The sequence below is a fragment of the Acanthisitta chloris genome, unplaced genomic scaffold, assembly GCF_000695815.1.
Source record: "Acanthisitta chloris isolate BGI_N310 unplaced genomic scaffold, ASM69581v1 scaffold15024, whole genome shotgun sequence".
Taxonomy (NCBI): domain Eukaryota; kingdom Metazoa; phylum Chordata; class Aves; order Passeriformes; family Acanthisittidae; genus Acanthisitta; species Acanthisitta chloris.
The window spans coordinates 93,338-109,074 of NW_008671228.1; the positions used below are offsets into that span (position 1 = coordinate 93,338).

Here is a 15,737-nt window from a genome sequence, read left to right on the forward strand (position 1 = left end):
CAGGATAAGGTTTCAGGGTATGTTAGATATTTAAACATGTCCTGCTCTCTGAATGTCATATGAGAGTAACTTCAGTCCACAGAGTGAGATGCAACAGGAGAGTTTGCTTAAGTACCTGAAGGGTAATGTGGTCCAGTATATAAGGGGCTCCAAGAGAGCTGGAGAGGGACTTTGGACAAGGCATGGAGTGACAGGACACAGGGAATGAGGTTTCAGGGTATGTTAGATATTTAAACATGTCCTGCTCTCTGAATGTCATATGAGAGTAACTTCAGTCCACAGAGTGAGATGCAACAGGAGAGTTTGCTTAAGTACCTGAAGGGTAATGTGGTCCAGTATATAAGGGGCTCCAAGAGAGCTGGAGAGGGACTTTGGACAAGGCATGGAGTGACAGGACACAGGGAATGGCTTCCCACTGACAGAGTTAGGTGGGATATTGGGCAGGAATCCCTCCCTGTGAGGTGCTGAGGCTCTGGCACAGGGTGCCCAGAGCAGCTGTGGCTGCTCCATCCCTGGAGTGTTCCAGGCCAGGTTGGATGGAGCAGCCTGGGCTGGTGGGAGGTGTCCCTGCCAGGGCAGGGTGGGATGGGATGAGCTTTGAGGTCCTTCCAACCCAAATCATTTGTGGTTCTGTGAGAGGGGAGGAGTCTGCACCTCAGGTACCACCACTGGCAGCAGTGGCTGTATGAGAGAGGAGAGATGTCCTACAGTGCTTCACTGGTTGAAAAGAACCCAGCAGTGAAGCAGAACATACTGGTCCCTCCTCGGACATGATGCTGGTGCATCTCCCCAGGCCTCCCAGTCCTACCCAGGCCACGAGAGCTGGGGCTGCACTAACCCCTCTCAGGGATTTCACTGTCCTGAGTCAGGGAAGATGACCAGAGCTCTCCTTCCTCGAGTCCCTCCAAAGCCTCCACCGCTGTGTCCTGTGACCTCCCCCAGGTCCCCCAGGTCCCCCGGAGGGTGTGACGATCGACGAGGTGACCGACACCACGGCCCAGCTGTCCTGGAGGGCAGGAGCAGACAACCACAGCCCAATCACCATGTATGTTGTGCAGGCCAGGACGCCCTTCTCGGTGGGGTGGCAAGCAGTGAGCACAGGTAGGTGCATGTCCTGCTCCCCTGGAGCTCCACGTGGAGACACGTCCGTCAGGTCTGCGCTGCCGCTCTGCTCCCTGGTGTGAGAAGCAATTTCCCTGGCTGCAGAGCACTGCTCTTATTAACTAGTTTCAGGTTTGGCAACCCAAAGATTTAGGGTCCAGTCAGTGCTATTACTCATCCATTTTTCTCATGAATGTTTAAGGGAAGGCAGAATGAATTCCTAGCTTTTGTTGCCTCGCTGGAGATATACAACAGTAATTGTGGTCTATAAAGACATCCCTCAGGGACAGGCTGTGTCATCTGGCCTATCTTTAGGTAGAATTATTTTCCTGATAGAGGGAAAAATCCCATGATGTAATTGCTCATTCCGTCAGAGGTTAATTTTGTTCTGGTAACCATTAAATAGAGGGAACAGTGTGTTTTAAAAAGAGAAAAACAAACCCCCTTTCAGCCTGTTGTCTCGACACTTTGTTTTCGAACAGTGACGATTTAGGAGAAACTCCTTAATAGCAGGAATTTCTGGGCTAAAAGCACAATGGTTTAATGCTCCTCTTGGGCCACTTTGCAGTTAGTAAAATGTTAGAAAGATGAGAAAAGGTTTATCAGTCCTCTGTACTTATATCAAACTCTCAGTTCTAAGGAAATCAGATTTCTCTGTACCCTTTTCCAGCAGTTTTTAGTATCTCAGTGGGTTTCCTTGCCTTCCTGACCCTCTGCTGTCTCCTAGTTCCAGAGATCATCGACGGCAGGACCTTCACAGCGACCGTGGTGGGGCTGAACCCCTGGGTGGAGTACGAGTTCCGGGTGGTGGCTGCCAACCACATCGGCATTGGGGAGCCCAGCAGGCCCTCAGAGAAGAGAAGAACTGAAGAAGCTCGTGAGTTGGACATTGGGAAGAGTTTCTTCCCAGAAAGGGTGATTAGACACTGGAGGGGATGTCCGGGGAGGTGGTGGAGTTGCCATCCCTGGAGGGTTTAAGGACAGACTGGACGTGGCACTCGGGGCCGTGGTCTGGTTGATAAGGTGGTGATGGGTTATAGGTTGGACTTGATGATCTCAGAGGTCTTTTCCAGCCCCAGTGATTCTGTGAAGTAGTGGTGGGCAACAGAGCTAAATCCTGTGGGACAAGTTCTCCTCAGTGCTAAGAGATGCCTCCACCATGGAACCCCCTGGCAGGTGGCTCCTCTCTTCAGTTTTACCAGGACAGAATATGAAACAGGAAAATAAATAAAAGCCCTTTTTTTATGGAAGATAAATGTTTAAACTAAACAATTAGAGCCTGAATACACAAGTTAATTGCCATACTTTTAATATACTATTATTGACATATTTTAATGTGCTGTTTGCCATGGCAAATTAGTCCCTTTAATAGCATTCCTGGTAGCAGCAGGGGAAGGCCAGAAACATCCTGTCACTGTGTAGGTCTGTTCCATCTCAGTGCTTTTCTGGTTTCACACATGCATCTCCTGCATCTCTTTCTCTGCAGTTCCTGAAGTGACTCCAGCTAATGTCAGTGGAGGTGGAGGGAGCAAGTCCGAGCTGGTCATTACATGGGAGGTGAGTCCCACCCCAGACCTCAGCAAACCTTCTGTAGATTTCAAATGGCTTGCAGTAAAAAAAGACCCAGATTGAGTGATAAAAACAACCCAGACATTAAAACAGAGCTAAACCACTTCCCAGAGCAGCCAGCAGGGCAGTGCTGGGCAGGGCCCATGGGGAGTAGTGGGGTTGGTGTTTCAACACCAGCTCTGCTGCTCCTGACTCCCAGCACATCCCCACAGCAACACGTGGGTGGGCAAAGCCACCTGAGATAAACAGTCTGGGCACATCCTGGCCTGGCTGAGAACGGCTGTGCTGGCTCCAGGCAGCATCCCTGCTCACTGAGCTGGGATGGAGGGCAGCACATGGTTAAGGGCTAGCACGGGGCATTGTGGCTTTCACTGCTGCTATGGCAGCAGCAAGAGGAGACCCAGGGATGACACACGTTTAGTATTCCTGAAGGCAGTCGTGGTTAGAGCCTCAGTCGTTTGTCTGCTCGTGTTTTCCTGTGGTGATGGGATGCAGCTGGCATATTTCTCCTCATAATGAACTTCACTAGACATGCTAACACTTGCATTTAGCACCGTTTCTGACCAGGCTGTGGCAGAGTGAACTGCCAGGGATGTTCCTGAGGTTATTAAAAACCCGTAAGTGGGGGTTTGTCCTCCCCACACAGCTCAAAGTGCTGCATTTCCTCCTCGGTTGGGCTAATTAGCCACGCCATGTCTCCTAAAGATGCTGCAATATGTTTCAAAGACACACATGGCAGGAGCATCAGCCAAGGCTCTGAGTGGTAATTTGCACAATATATAATTTGTGTTTTGATAGAACAGTCATTTTTCTCGTCTCAATGTCCAGAGGCATTTTCTTTGTGGGCTGGTGTGCTCTGTGAGCCTTGCAGTGCAGTCAGCAGCAGAGTGCAGGACAGCAGAGCCCCCTGCACATGCTTAGGCACCACAGACACTCTGAGAGAGTAGCTCATAATTACTGCTCATTTTAGTTTGGGTTTTGGTGTATCTGGGGTTTGGTTCAGCTTTTCAGGGGCTGCAGGCCTGAGAGGAGGACATGTCAGTGTGCCCAGAAGGGACCTGGAGGTGACAGGTTGTTTCTTCTAGGTGTTACCTAGCACTTTCTTCACCACATCTGTGCCAAGTTGCTCCTGCCATCGCCATCTGACAGGTCACACCGTGTGGGATGTGTTCCCTGGGCTGGGACACTGTAGCCTGAGGCCGGTGAGGGACTAGGAGCCCTGCACTGGCTGGGACATTGCCAGGATGTGTTCTTCAGGGCTCCATGTGCACTTACATAAGCAGGAAAGCAGGAACTCTGTCCTTGCTTCACCCCAACAAACCTCAGACTCTTAGTCTTTGCAGTGCCTAAAATTACATCATTAAGAGAGGCTCCGTCTAGTCCGTGGAGGAAGAGGAAATAAGTCCTGGAAGTGTCTCCTGGAGGTGCTGCTTTCTCTCTGGGGGAGCAGCAAGGCTGTAGCAGAGATGGGGAGGGATGAATGCAGGTCGGGTGTGCAGTAGGACCTTGTCCACCTCCTGTCCTAAACCAGTGGAGGTTTAGGAGCTTTAGCAGAGCCGAGAGGCAGCAGCCGGGGAGGGAAACGTGTGCTGCTGCTGAGAGTGCCTTGTCCTGCCCACAGACAGTGCCTGAGGAGCTGCAGAACGGAGGTGGCTTTGGCTACGTGGTGGCCTTCAGGCCCTTCGGCACGGTCAGCTGGATGCAGACCGTGGTGGCCTCCCCGGACGCCGCCAGATACGTCTTCCGCAACGAGACGCTGCCGCCCTTCTCGCCCTACGAAGTGAAGGTTGGGGTGTACAACAACAAGGGCGAGGGCTCCTTCAGCCCCGTCACCGTCGTCTACTCCGCGGAGGAAGGTAGGGCCAGGAGCTCAGCACTCTCACCTCCAGGGACATGCTGCAGTCACCATCCCTGGAGGTGTCCAGGGGTGTCTGGCTGTGACACTGGAGGATGTGTTTAGGATTTAGGGGGTGCAGCAGTGACAGGTTGGACTCGGTGACCTTAGAGGTCTCCTCCTCCCTCCTCCCATCACTGAGCACAGGGGGGTGACCAGGTCTGAAAGGGTTTAGTATCCACCTTGACATATCCTTTGATACCTCAGCCTTGCTCTGATTTATAATAAATGGTGAGCCCTGATTAATTCTTTTCATAGTCATTAAAATAACATTAATCGTAATGAAATCTTTTGATATTAATGGAAAAGTAATATGTAATCTGGAAAGAATTCCGTGGAGAGTTAGGCTGAATTAATGTCCACTGATTAGAAAATGTTCCCACTTGTCCTAATTACAGTACATGGTGTCCTGGGCTGAGTTTAGTAATGACATCTTATTATTTCTTGGGCACCAGCCTGACAGCCCATTGGTCTGAAATGTGCACGTTTGTTTGCTTTTCCTGTGCAGTGAGGAAAATAAATCCCTTGAAATTTGGGGCTAATTGAACATCCCATTGAAAAGTCTTAACTTTTATTTTTCATTACGCAGAGCCCACGAGAGCCCCAACCACTGTGCTGGCCAGAAGTCTTTCTGCCTCAGATGTTGAAGTTTCTTGGGCTCCCCCTTGGGAGAACCAGCACAAAGGAAGAATACAGGGATATGAGGTATGGAAACACAGCACAGGAGCCTTTCAGGAGGAAGCCTTGGGGAGACATGGAGATATGGCACGGGCAGTTCTTCTGGGGCTGCTCCTCCTGCCATGGGGCCAGTGGTTCCTGGAGTCTGTTTGTAGTTTCATAGTATGTTCAGGGGTTGGAATGGAGCTCAGAGATGATCCAGCCCCAGCCCCTGCCCTGGGCAGGGACACTCCCAGCAGAGCAGGTTGCTCAAGGCTCATCCAACCTGGCTGTGAAACTGCCAGGGTTGGGGCAGCCACAGCCTCCCTGGGCACCCTCACATTAAAAAACTTCCCTTCCCTTTGCCTCTTCAGTATACAGAGATTTCTCTCACATGGTTAAAAATGATCACACATCTTTGTGTGTGATGTGGCTAGAAATGCAGAGCAGAACTTTGTGGGGGGAACGTGCTTGAAGCAGCTGAGATGGTGATGTCCTGGGGTGGGAGCACTGCAGCCAGGGAGGTGGGGACTGTGGGTGCTGTGCTGTGGGTGCAGTGCCACGGGTGGTGCTGTGGCTGGGGGTGGACACGTCCCACTCTGCTGCTCAGGTCAGGTGTTGGCGACACGACGAGAAGGAAGAGAACGCCAAGAGGATCCGCACGGTTGGCAATCAAACCTCCACCAGAGTCAGCAACCTGCGAGGCAATGCCCTGTACCACCTGGCAGTCAGGGCCTACAACACGGCCGGGACGGGACCCTCCAGCGCCGCCGTCAACGTCACCACCAGAAAGCCACGTGAGTGTGTGGGAGGGCCTGGGGGGCTCCCCCAGCACTCCCCTCTCGTTTTCCAGCTCCCTCTCTGAAGGGGCTGTGAGACTCTCTTTGTCAGGTTTTTGTGCAGAGGACTCAGCAGCCTCAGCCTTTTTGCTCTGTTTTGTCAGCTCTCGCCGGTGTTCAGCAAGCAGAGCATGCAAAGCTGAAATCACAGCTCTGCAGGCAGATTAAATATTTATCTCAGTGTTCAAGAGGGCTTTTTTCTTCTGGTCTCAGGCATGTTGAGCAACTGAGTGAATCCTTTCTTCATTTAGAGCACTGTGTCGTGTCACACCTCCCGTGACCTTGAGGACACGGATCAGTGAAGCAGCTCGTTAGCTTTCCAGAGGGACAGGACCCTGGGCAGGCTCAGTCTGCTGCAAGAGCCTGTGCTGGGAGGGATCCAGCTGGGAGATGCTGCTCTTTAATAATACAGTGCCCTGTCTGTTTTGCTGTAGCACCGAGTCAGCCCCCCGGGAACATCATGTGGAATTCATCCGACTCCAAGATCATACTGAACTGGGACCAGGTGAAAGCACTGGACAATGAGTCTGAAGTGAGAGGCTACAAAGTGAGTATTCCCATAACCCAGTGTCAAGTTGGGGTCTAGAGTAAGCCCAGACAAGGTGTTTTTTTTGTGGCACCTGCATGGTTTTCCAGGTTAAAACTGGAGCATTCCTCCAGAAACAGAGGATTTGGCTGTGTAGTGGGAGCACATTCTTCCCACTGCTCCTCCTCACCCCTGTGAGCAGCCACGGGGGTCTCAGCCCACACACCTTCACCTGCCCCTCCCTCTGGAGCTCCCACCTGCAGGGGAGCTTGGACTCCATGGGCCTAGAGGCTCCAGCCTTGATGGTTCTGATTCTAGGACTGCTCTCCTGCCTTTGGTGGAAACCTTCCAAAGGCTGAAGTTGACTCTTTAATTGCAGATAAACAAAATGCTTTTTTAATAGCTCCCATTTTCTTCAGAAAGCAATGCCAAAAGGAAAAGAAAGAGAACCCTCATTAGCTGCAGTTTTAATAGGATATAATTTAACTAGAGAGAGGTCTTGGGATGAATTCAGCTCTATCACGTGGCACAAGGGTTTTATTTGGCCCAAAGAAGACATCAGGGTGTGATTTCCAGCTGCTGCCTTGGGGGCTGAGTTGTGCAGACATTTCCCACGAGAGCCTGAGACAGTGGAGGCCTTGGCCATGCTCTGTGTGCTGTTCCCAGTCTGGGCTGCCAGTGGCATCGGAGCCTGTGCCAGCAATCCTGAGTGTCTTTGGTGCATGGTATGGGTTACCAAACATAAATGATTCCTCAGGGTCTTTAGCCCATCCTCAGATGAACCTCAGCAGTCTGGACCAACTTTTCACTGCATCTTTCAGGTTTGAAATGCAAATTCAGAAGTCAGTTGAAAGAGGGAGAGACTCCTCACCCTGAAAGAGCAAACTGGCTCTAGTGGGTTTTTAACACATCTGCTAGGATAGCACAGCCAGATGGATTTCTTTCCTGATTCATGGCAAAACTTTGCCTATTTTTCTTCTTTTTTTCCCTAGAAATCTTATATTTTATGTCATAATTTATGATACAAATTAGTAGAATTCCCAGATCTCAGAAGGTCATTCACAAGAGTCATTTATTCTAGGAAACCATTTGTGGCACTGCATCAAATGTCCCAACTCAGTTTCCTGAGGAGGCATAATAAGAAGTTTCTGACCTCTATAAATAAGCCTCAGGATTCATTTGGGATTGATCAAGGTAAAGGTTTTGCCCAGGGGCTGTAGCAGGTAGTCACCATCCCTGGAGGTGTCCAGAGAGCAACTGGAGGTAGCACTTAGTGCTCTGGTCTAACTGACACGGTGGTGTTAGGTCATGGGTTGGACTCAGATATCTCAGAGGTCTCTTCCACCCTGATTCATTCTGTGATTCAACATCACCCTCCTCCCAGTATCACCTCCCTGCCCAGACACCATCACCATCTGCTGGTGTTGGGTCCCCAGCACATCCCACGGGGGATCCCAGACCATGTCTGAGCATCAGGGGCAGGAAAAGAGCAGCAGCAGCTCTGCCCTTTCTGCCTTCTCTGCTCTCTCCCTGCTGCAGGTTTTGTACAGGTGGAACAGGCAGAGCAGCACGTCTGTAATAGAAACAAACAAGACCTCAGTGGAGCTGTCCCTGCCCTTCGACGAGGACTACATCGTGGAGATCAGGCCCTTCAGCGACGGTGGCGACGGCAGCAGCAGCGAGCAGATCCGGATCCCAAAGATCTCCAGTAAGGCCTCACCTGCTGCCAGGGCACCTGCAGGGCCCAGGGCACACTCTGCTCCCCTCTCCTGCTGCCAGGGCACACTCTGCTCCCCTCTCCTGCTGCCAGGGCACCTGCAGGGCCCAGGGCTGTGAGTCCAAGCAGGACAGGCTGTGTCCTGGCTGAATCAGCAGGGAGCTGACACCCAGGGATCCCATCCCAAACCAAGATGAAACCATAAACTCCCTCCAAAGTAGTTAGATTCGTATTTAAGCTTTCTAGACACTCCCCACTCTCTCACTTCCACACCCATACAGACATTGAATCTATTGTTTCACTGCAATCCACTAGAACCAAATACAAAATGCAGCGTTAGAGGCTTTTAAATTTATAAGGCTCCTGTACAGCCATTTCCCATTGTGTGCTGGATGCATAAATATTTATTTAGGGAAATGAGGTTGTGTAGGAGAACAAACAGAAAGAGTATTTTATTACCCAACATGGCTTTGGCAAAATCTCCATGTCCCATCTTCCATTAATAATGCCCCAGTTTATAAGCTGCATTAAATCAGGAGCCTCTGCAATGCAGGAATGTGGCATTAAAATTACAGCAATGTGAAAAACCCTGGGTGAAAGCAGAACTCTCTGCACCCTGGCTGTGCAAGCCATGCAGAGGAATTTAATCAGCAGGCACAGGAGAGGGAAGGAGAGTGGAGCTCGTGTCAGCTCCGATTTGGCTCAAGGCAGTGGGTCACTGAGCAGGTGTGTGGCTCCCCCAGGACCCGAGTCGTGCCAGGCTGGCTCTGCAACAGCTGCACCGGGGGGAAAAACTCCAAATAATAAGTGAACTGGGTGTGAAATATAATTGTAAAAGTAGCCTGAACACAGCAGAGGCAGGAAGGGAAGTTAAAATTCAGTTGGAGAGGCGACACGTGGTGTGGAGGTGGTTGAAGCAGGAGGAGGGAGGGGAGCTGTGGGGCCCTACTGCCACCACTGCTCCATCAGAGGGACAGGGTTAGGTCTGGGGGTGGGTGAGGGACGTGGGGGGAGCAGTGGGGACAGAGGTGTTTGTCCCAAGGGCCTTGGAAGTGCTGGTGGCACAGCTCAGTGGGAGCCAACAGTGTGCACAGGTGGCCAAGGAGGCCAAGGACACCTTGGCCTGGCTGCAGCAGAGTGTGGCAGCAGCACTAGGGCAGTGTCATCCCCCTGCATTGGGCACTGGGGAGGGCCCAGCTCAGTCACCACCCCTGGAGGCGTCTGAGAGGTGTCTGGAGGGTCTGGGTTAGGGGCAGACGACAGGCTGATGGTTGGACTGGATGACCCCAGAGGTGTCCTCCAGCCCTGACGTGCTGTGGTTGTCTCCTCTCACTGGTTGTCTCCCTGTCCCGGCGCAGACGCGTCCGCGCGAGGCTCCGGCTCGTCGCCCTCGGCCGCCTGTGCCCTGTCAGCCATCAGCACCATCGTCCTCTCCCTCACAGCTCGCTCCACTTTATGACAAAGATGACAACGAGGACTTCTTCTTTATAATATAAGCAACATTTAGCTAGTTGTTTTGAAGACACCCAGTACTAAGTAATATTGTGGTTCGAGTACATCTTACTACTGGAAAAAACAAATGTTTATGCTTCTTTAGGAATGGCATTATACTTCCTCAAAGCAAATATAGCTTTGTCTGAAGTTTCCTTGGAAACTCTGCAATGCACTGAAAACATCTGTAATATGATGTTACCAAAGCAGTTTACATATGTCCTTATATGCATATTTTTTATTATATATTTAGTGTTTTATAGAATTTTTTAAAGTTAACATATGATGTAGATATTGATTTTTTTCCTCTGCTGTTATAAAAATGCAACGGATGACATTATCATGAAAATATTGGTTGGGATTTTTTCCTTTCTGATGGAGAGCTCAGAGGTGTTGGGAGGAAATTGGCTGCAGGTTTCACTGTACAGTTTTGGAAGGCAGAAGTGAGCCAGGGCTCTGTGCCACAGCTGAGCTCAGGTGGCACTGAGTGGCTCCTGTGGCACGTCAGGAGCTGCTCACACAAGGTGTCATGGCTCATCCAGAGGTCAAAGCAAGACAAGCTGGAAACACTCAGTAGGAGCACCATAATCTTGCAAAACCCACGCGGATTGTGGCTGTTTGTGGACTACAGGACGTGTAGCAAATGTTCAGGCATCGAGCAGCAAGGCCATGGTGGCTGTCCTGGAATAGCTTCATCTTCATCATTAGCTCCAGCTTGGGAGGGGATGAAGACACTGCAAAGGTAAAGGTGTGACCTCTGCCTTGAGTGGCACAGGGACAGGTCCCAGTGGAGAAACCACTGCTCAATCCACCTGCCTTGTGGGGTTTGGGTTCCAAGGAGACCCCGAGGAGGTGAGAGCACAGGAAGCTGCTCTGAACACCCTCATTGGGACACAACTCATCATCCTTCCTAGTTCCACTGTGGAGATGATGCTGAGGAGACGAGGAGTGGAGCAGGAGCATCCAAGGAGCTGTGCCATGAGCTGGGGAGGGACAGGTTGTCCCTGGGGGAGGTTTTGCCTTTCTGCAGAAGCTCCTCAGAGCTGCCTGAAGGCACAGTGAGAGTCACCCCAGTGACAGAATCCTTCTCATGGGCAGGACTGTTTGCTACTCTGGGGTCATTTTGTAAGCTCACCCAGATGGGCAGCACAGGTCAAAGGCGATGGAATTTTCTATACAATTTTCCAATTGAAATGCGCTGCAGTGCTCTATTTATTTCTGGGTTTTTTTCCTGATAGCTTGAATTTGCCTGTAACTTTTTTTTTTCTCTTTTTGCTTACAAAATAATACAGTTAACTTTTAGACCTTCTAACTATATTTATTCAGTAACTCATAATCAGGATTCCACTTGTGTACAAGTCAGGGGTGTTGACCAGAGAAATATTTGTCAGTATTTCAAGCTGTGTTCCTTTCTTAGTTTGATATGGTTCCTTCTATGTAAAAAAAAATAAAGTGAGAAAAGCAAAAAAAACTATAAAAAATAAAAAACTAAAAAAATGAAGCTAAAAAAAAGCTGCTGTAGTTTTCTCCCCGGTGTAAATGATATTTATCAGTGATCTAGCAGATGTAATCTTTTTTTAAAGGTATTGGTAATAAATATTCTGTCATTTGTAAAGATACCTGTCTGCCAGAAGCCTTTTTCCTGCACATTTCCTTCTGCCCACTGAGAAATCCTGGGAGATTTTACCTCAGCACCTGCTGAGGCTGTCACTGATGTGAAGATACACGACTTGCTTTATGTCAAACCTTCTTGGAGGCAGGAAAAAAATTCTACTTCTACATCTCAGCTCTAATTCTGCTTCCAAAACTTAACCAAAATAAATCTGAGTGGGTGAATTTGGGGTGATAATGTGTCTTTTGTAGAGTCATGACCTGTCCATGCTCATGGGGGTTGGTGTGGGAGCATCACTGACCTTGTGCCCAGAGCAGAGCCCCTCTGGGTCTGGCACTGCTGCTGTGCTGATCCTTCTGGATTCCTGAGGAGTTTGGTGCTGGAAGTCACTAAATCCACCCAGCCCATTGTCAGGGGCAGCACAGGAGCTGGGTGATGCTCTCTGCATTCCAAAGGAGCAATACTGCACTTGGCAATCAAGTGTGACAATCAAATGATCCAGTGGCACAATTCCATGTTTTAAAAGGAACGTGAGATTGCCAGAGGCAGGCAAGGAGCATGTTCCTGTGGTGTGCTCCTGGAGGCAGTGGAAAGAGCTGAGGCAGGAGGAATGCACAGGGTTGGGAGCTGAGTTTGAAGAGAAAATAAACCAGAATAAATGTTTCTCTCTGCTCTGAGCAGAGAATTCCATCATTAATGTGCTTAGTCCTTCCTCTGTCCAGCTCCACGGACAGGAGGGTCCTTGGAAGGAGCAGGGACTCTGCAAGACTTACACAAGGAAGGAACATAAATCCCGAATGGAAATTGAGGCTGGCTCAAACCTGGTTCTTCTAAGGTTCTTCTAAGGTACTTCTAAGGTACAGATACTGAATTAAAACAGGCTGCAGTGTTGGGCTCGGATGTTCACAGTGACTGCAGGTGCACACCAGGAGAGCTCAACTTGCTGCAGCTCAGACTCCAGAGCACCAAGAAGTCCTTGGCACACCCATGACTGCACATGGAAAGCTCTGCATTCCCAGGCTGCTTTGGTTTGGTGGTGCAATTGAGGAAGTTTACCTGTTGGTGCCATTTTTCCTTTTTTTTTCTTGTTTTCCCCCTTCAGCTTTACTCTGTTGTGTCAGGGAACACAAACTCTTCTTGTCCTTTTGCACATGCTGCCAGAGGCAAGAGCCTCGGGCTGAAAATGAGCACTGGCAAGTCTCTGTGCCTGCCCCATCCTGAGGTCCCTGGGCAGCATCCAGCTGGGCAGGGAGCTGCTTCTCCAGAGCCCATCCAGCCCAAGGGCAGCACAGGGATGACAGTACTGGGGTCATCTGCAGCTTCTGATACTCTTTTCCTCAGGTTTGACCCACTTGGGTCAGCACCAGACCACATCTACCCTGGGCTGTGCTCTCCCAGTTTGCATTTTGAGTTGTCAGAGTTGTTTAAATAAAATAAGTATCCAAAAGATTAAGCTGCCAACCAGACAAATAAAGCCATTAGCTCTTTTGAGGTGTTTCTTCCCTACCCAGTCCTTATATCCTGCTTACACTGGGACTTTCTGTTCAGTAGCTCAGCATTGAGGCACCTCATAGAAGCAAATCTTCCCCCACGGGGTCAGAGCTGCAGAGGAGGTGACATGAAGCCCTCAGCAGCATTGCTGGGAGATGGTGTGCTGGGGACACAGCCTCTCAGAAGACAGAGTCATCCAGGACACTGCAGTAGAGGTCTTCAGCAAAGCTGCCACACTCAGTCTCCGTGTCACTGGTGCAGGTCCGTGCTCTCTGCAAAGCAAACACCTCTCTCAGCTGCTGAGCTGGGGCTTGGGCTGCTTGGGCTGGGGGACAGTCAACATGTTATGCAAAACACCAGGGTTCAAACTGGGCCATTAGAGAGGGATTCACACAACATGTTTTGTAAGAGCTGAGAAATAACATGGGGTTCAATAGGGGAAGTTCTCCCAGGGCTGCTCATCACTGTCCTTCAGGCCAGCAGCCCCTGCTGCCTCAAATCCCCCATGTGGCATGTTCTACACAGTCCAGTTGACCACAGTGGCCACCAGACCCTCCTGGGTAGGCAAGGATGAAGAGCTCCAGGAGGAGCATAAAATAATAGAATCATTAAGGCTAAAAAAGACCTCCAAGATCATCAAGTCCAATCTTAGATCAAACCACTCCATGCCCACTAAATCCCATCACAAAGCAGCAGACCCACAAGGATGTGAACACCACCAGGGATGGTGTGTGCACCTGGGCAGCCTGTCAGTGCCTGACACCTTGCTGTGTGTGGGGCATGGGATTTTTCTGCATGCACAGCAGCACATCCCCGTGGGGGCACTGAGCAGAGCTGCACCAGGTCTGCAGGGCTGGCTGAGCCCCAGGAGCAGTGTCTGAGCTGCTGGGAGCCCCTGGGGGCTCCTCACAGACCCTGCTGGCCACACTACCCCAGGCGTGAGGCTTTCGTCACCTTGGCCTGTTGTTTACACTGCAAATTTAGGAACTGAATGACCACAACAAAGAGATGCTGAGGGCGTCACTCTCCTGGGTGACATCAGCAGAGCCACCAGCGTTGTGTCCTCACCTCTTCTTGCTGGTCACCCCCCTCAGAGCCACAGAAAGCTCAGTCACACCAGCCCAACCTCTATCACACCCCTACCCACACCCAGCTCCCCCGAAGTGATGACTACACACAGGGCAGTGCTGCTTTGGGGGCTGTGAAACAGCATTTCCAAGCTCACATTATTTTCTGGCTGCAGCATTAATGTGTGCTATTTCTCATATTCTTATTTGTGACACCCTAAGCCGTGTTATTTTACACCAGTAGCTTTAATTAAAAACAAACATTACATGCTAATCCTTTAAGCCTGTTTCCTTGACCAGAGCATGGAGTAAGAACACTACCCAAAAAAATGAAGCCCCTGCTGAAAGGGGACAAATGAAAATGAAGCTACTGAGCAGCACTTGCCTTGAGCAGACAAGGAGGAGTTTTATCTTCTATGTAAGGCAAATATCTTTATCAGGAAGCAGCAGCAAAGGTAACAAGGCTTAAGTCCAGCTTAACAGTGGGAGCAACATGTTTCCCATTGTTGGGTTTAACACTAAATCAGCTCTGCAGGACTCACCCTGCAGCCCCTGCCAGGGCAGAGCTCTGCCTGGCTGTGCTTTTCCCTGCAAGAGGGGCAGCCAGAGGTATGGCATCATGTGCCTGAAATTCAGTGCATGTTAACCAGGCTCTGACAATAGCGTTCAACCCTTTTGTTCATTTTCAACCCTCCTCAAACCCAACATCTACAAACAAACCCAGACACAGAGCTACAGCAGACTGGGACCTGCCCTCAGCAGAGGTGGCCACAGATCCAAGTGAGAACAAACCACAGCAACTAGGATTGCAGAAACAGCCTCAGAAAATACCAAATTTGATGGGTAATGATACTATAATCCTAGTCAAGGCTAATGTACCCATGGTTACATTAACTGAACCCATGAATTTCCCCTTGGCATGCTTTGCACAACACATTTGACCATGTAGCTCACATTTAATAAGATATTAGACAGTCTAAGAGGTCAAAAGGCTTTAACTGAGCAGTAAGAGGCTTCACAGGTTAGTGGGCATGGGGTATTTGGTTAAAGGTTGATGATTCCAACCTCAATGATTCCATATGCTCCCAGCCACAAAGGGAAAAAGCAGCACACAAACACTAGACCATCTTTTTAAAAAGCACCAAAAAGCGATTAAAATGTTATTTTACCTCGTAGTCGGTTGGGAAAGGATCTCTGAATTTGTTGCTGGGAGTTGGAATTGGTGGGAACAGCTTGCTCCAGATGTGGTTTCTGCAAAAAACAGCAGCAGAGGGATGTGAACTGCTTTTCCTGAAGGATGATGTATCCCAAAGCAGCACAGGCTAAGCCCAGGGGAGACACACCCCCAGCCCCTGCCCCAGTCCCACTCCATCAGCAGCAGGTCTAAGGGTCACAGCTGTGGGTGATCAGTGCCAGCCCAGGGACAGGTGTGTGGCTCCTCTCAGAGCTCTCTGGGCCCTGGAGACATGGATGGGCTGATCCTCTGCCCCATCAGCCTCTCCCAGCACAGCTGAGCACACCACCCAGCACTGCTGGGGCTGGTAGCAGCAACAGGCCTGGCTGGAGAGAAATTAATTGCTCTGATCTGTCAGCTCAGGCTCCTGCTCTTCCCCAGGGCTGTGCTGTCATGCACCTCGTTTGGACAGCCAGGACAGGCTGCCCCTCACTCAGACTGGTGTCAGGACATGAACGGCCTGTGTGTCGTGGCAGGAGAACAAGCACAAATAATTGTGTGCAGAGGGAAAGGGGAGGGGGCAGGGAAAGGGCGCAGAG

General features: G+C 50.3%; 2 protein-coding genes across 2 annotated transcripts in view; one reads left to right on the top strand and one right to left on the bottom strand.

Moving 5' to 3' along the window:
• LOC103801607 (contactin-4) overlaps window positions 1-9,879 on the top strand; it is a gene marked incomplete at its 5' end in the record, with an annotated part of 91,344 nt that extends 81,465 nt beyond the window's left edge. The window contains 9 exons of the mRNA XM_009074025.1: window positions 943-1,101; window positions 1,829-1,978; window positions 2,588-2,658; window positions 4,292-4,526; window positions 5,154-5,269; window positions 5,832-6,018; window positions 6,495-6,607; window positions 8,126-8,294; window positions 9,662-9,879. Coding sequence (XP_009072273.1) covers window positions 943-1,101; window positions 1,829-1,978; window positions 2,588-2,658; window positions 4,292-4,526; window positions 5,154-5,269; window positions 5,832-6,018; window positions 6,495-6,607; window positions 8,126-8,294; window positions 9,662-9,762 — 1,301 coding nt within the window. The remainder of the gene's footprint in view (window positions 1-942; window positions 1,102-1,828; window positions 1,979-2,587; window positions 2,659-4,291; window positions 4,527-5,153; window positions 5,270-5,831; window positions 6,019-6,494; window positions 6,608-8,125; window positions 8,295-9,661) is intronic.
• A 3,197-nt stretch (window positions 9,880-13,076) lies between these two features.
• The window catches only part of IL5RA (interleukin 5 receptor, alpha), an 11,027-nt gene continuing 8,366 nt past the window's right edge, over window positions 13,077-15,737 (bottom strand). Inside the window, exons 9-10 of the mRNA XM_009074026.1 lie at window positions 15,134-15,215; window positions 13,077-13,169 (exon numbers count right to left, since the gene is read on the bottom strand). Of these exons, the coding sequence (XP_009072274.1) occupies window positions 13,077-13,169; window positions 15,134-15,215 (175 nt within the window). The remainder of the gene's footprint in view (window positions 13,170-15,133; window positions 15,216-15,737) is intronic.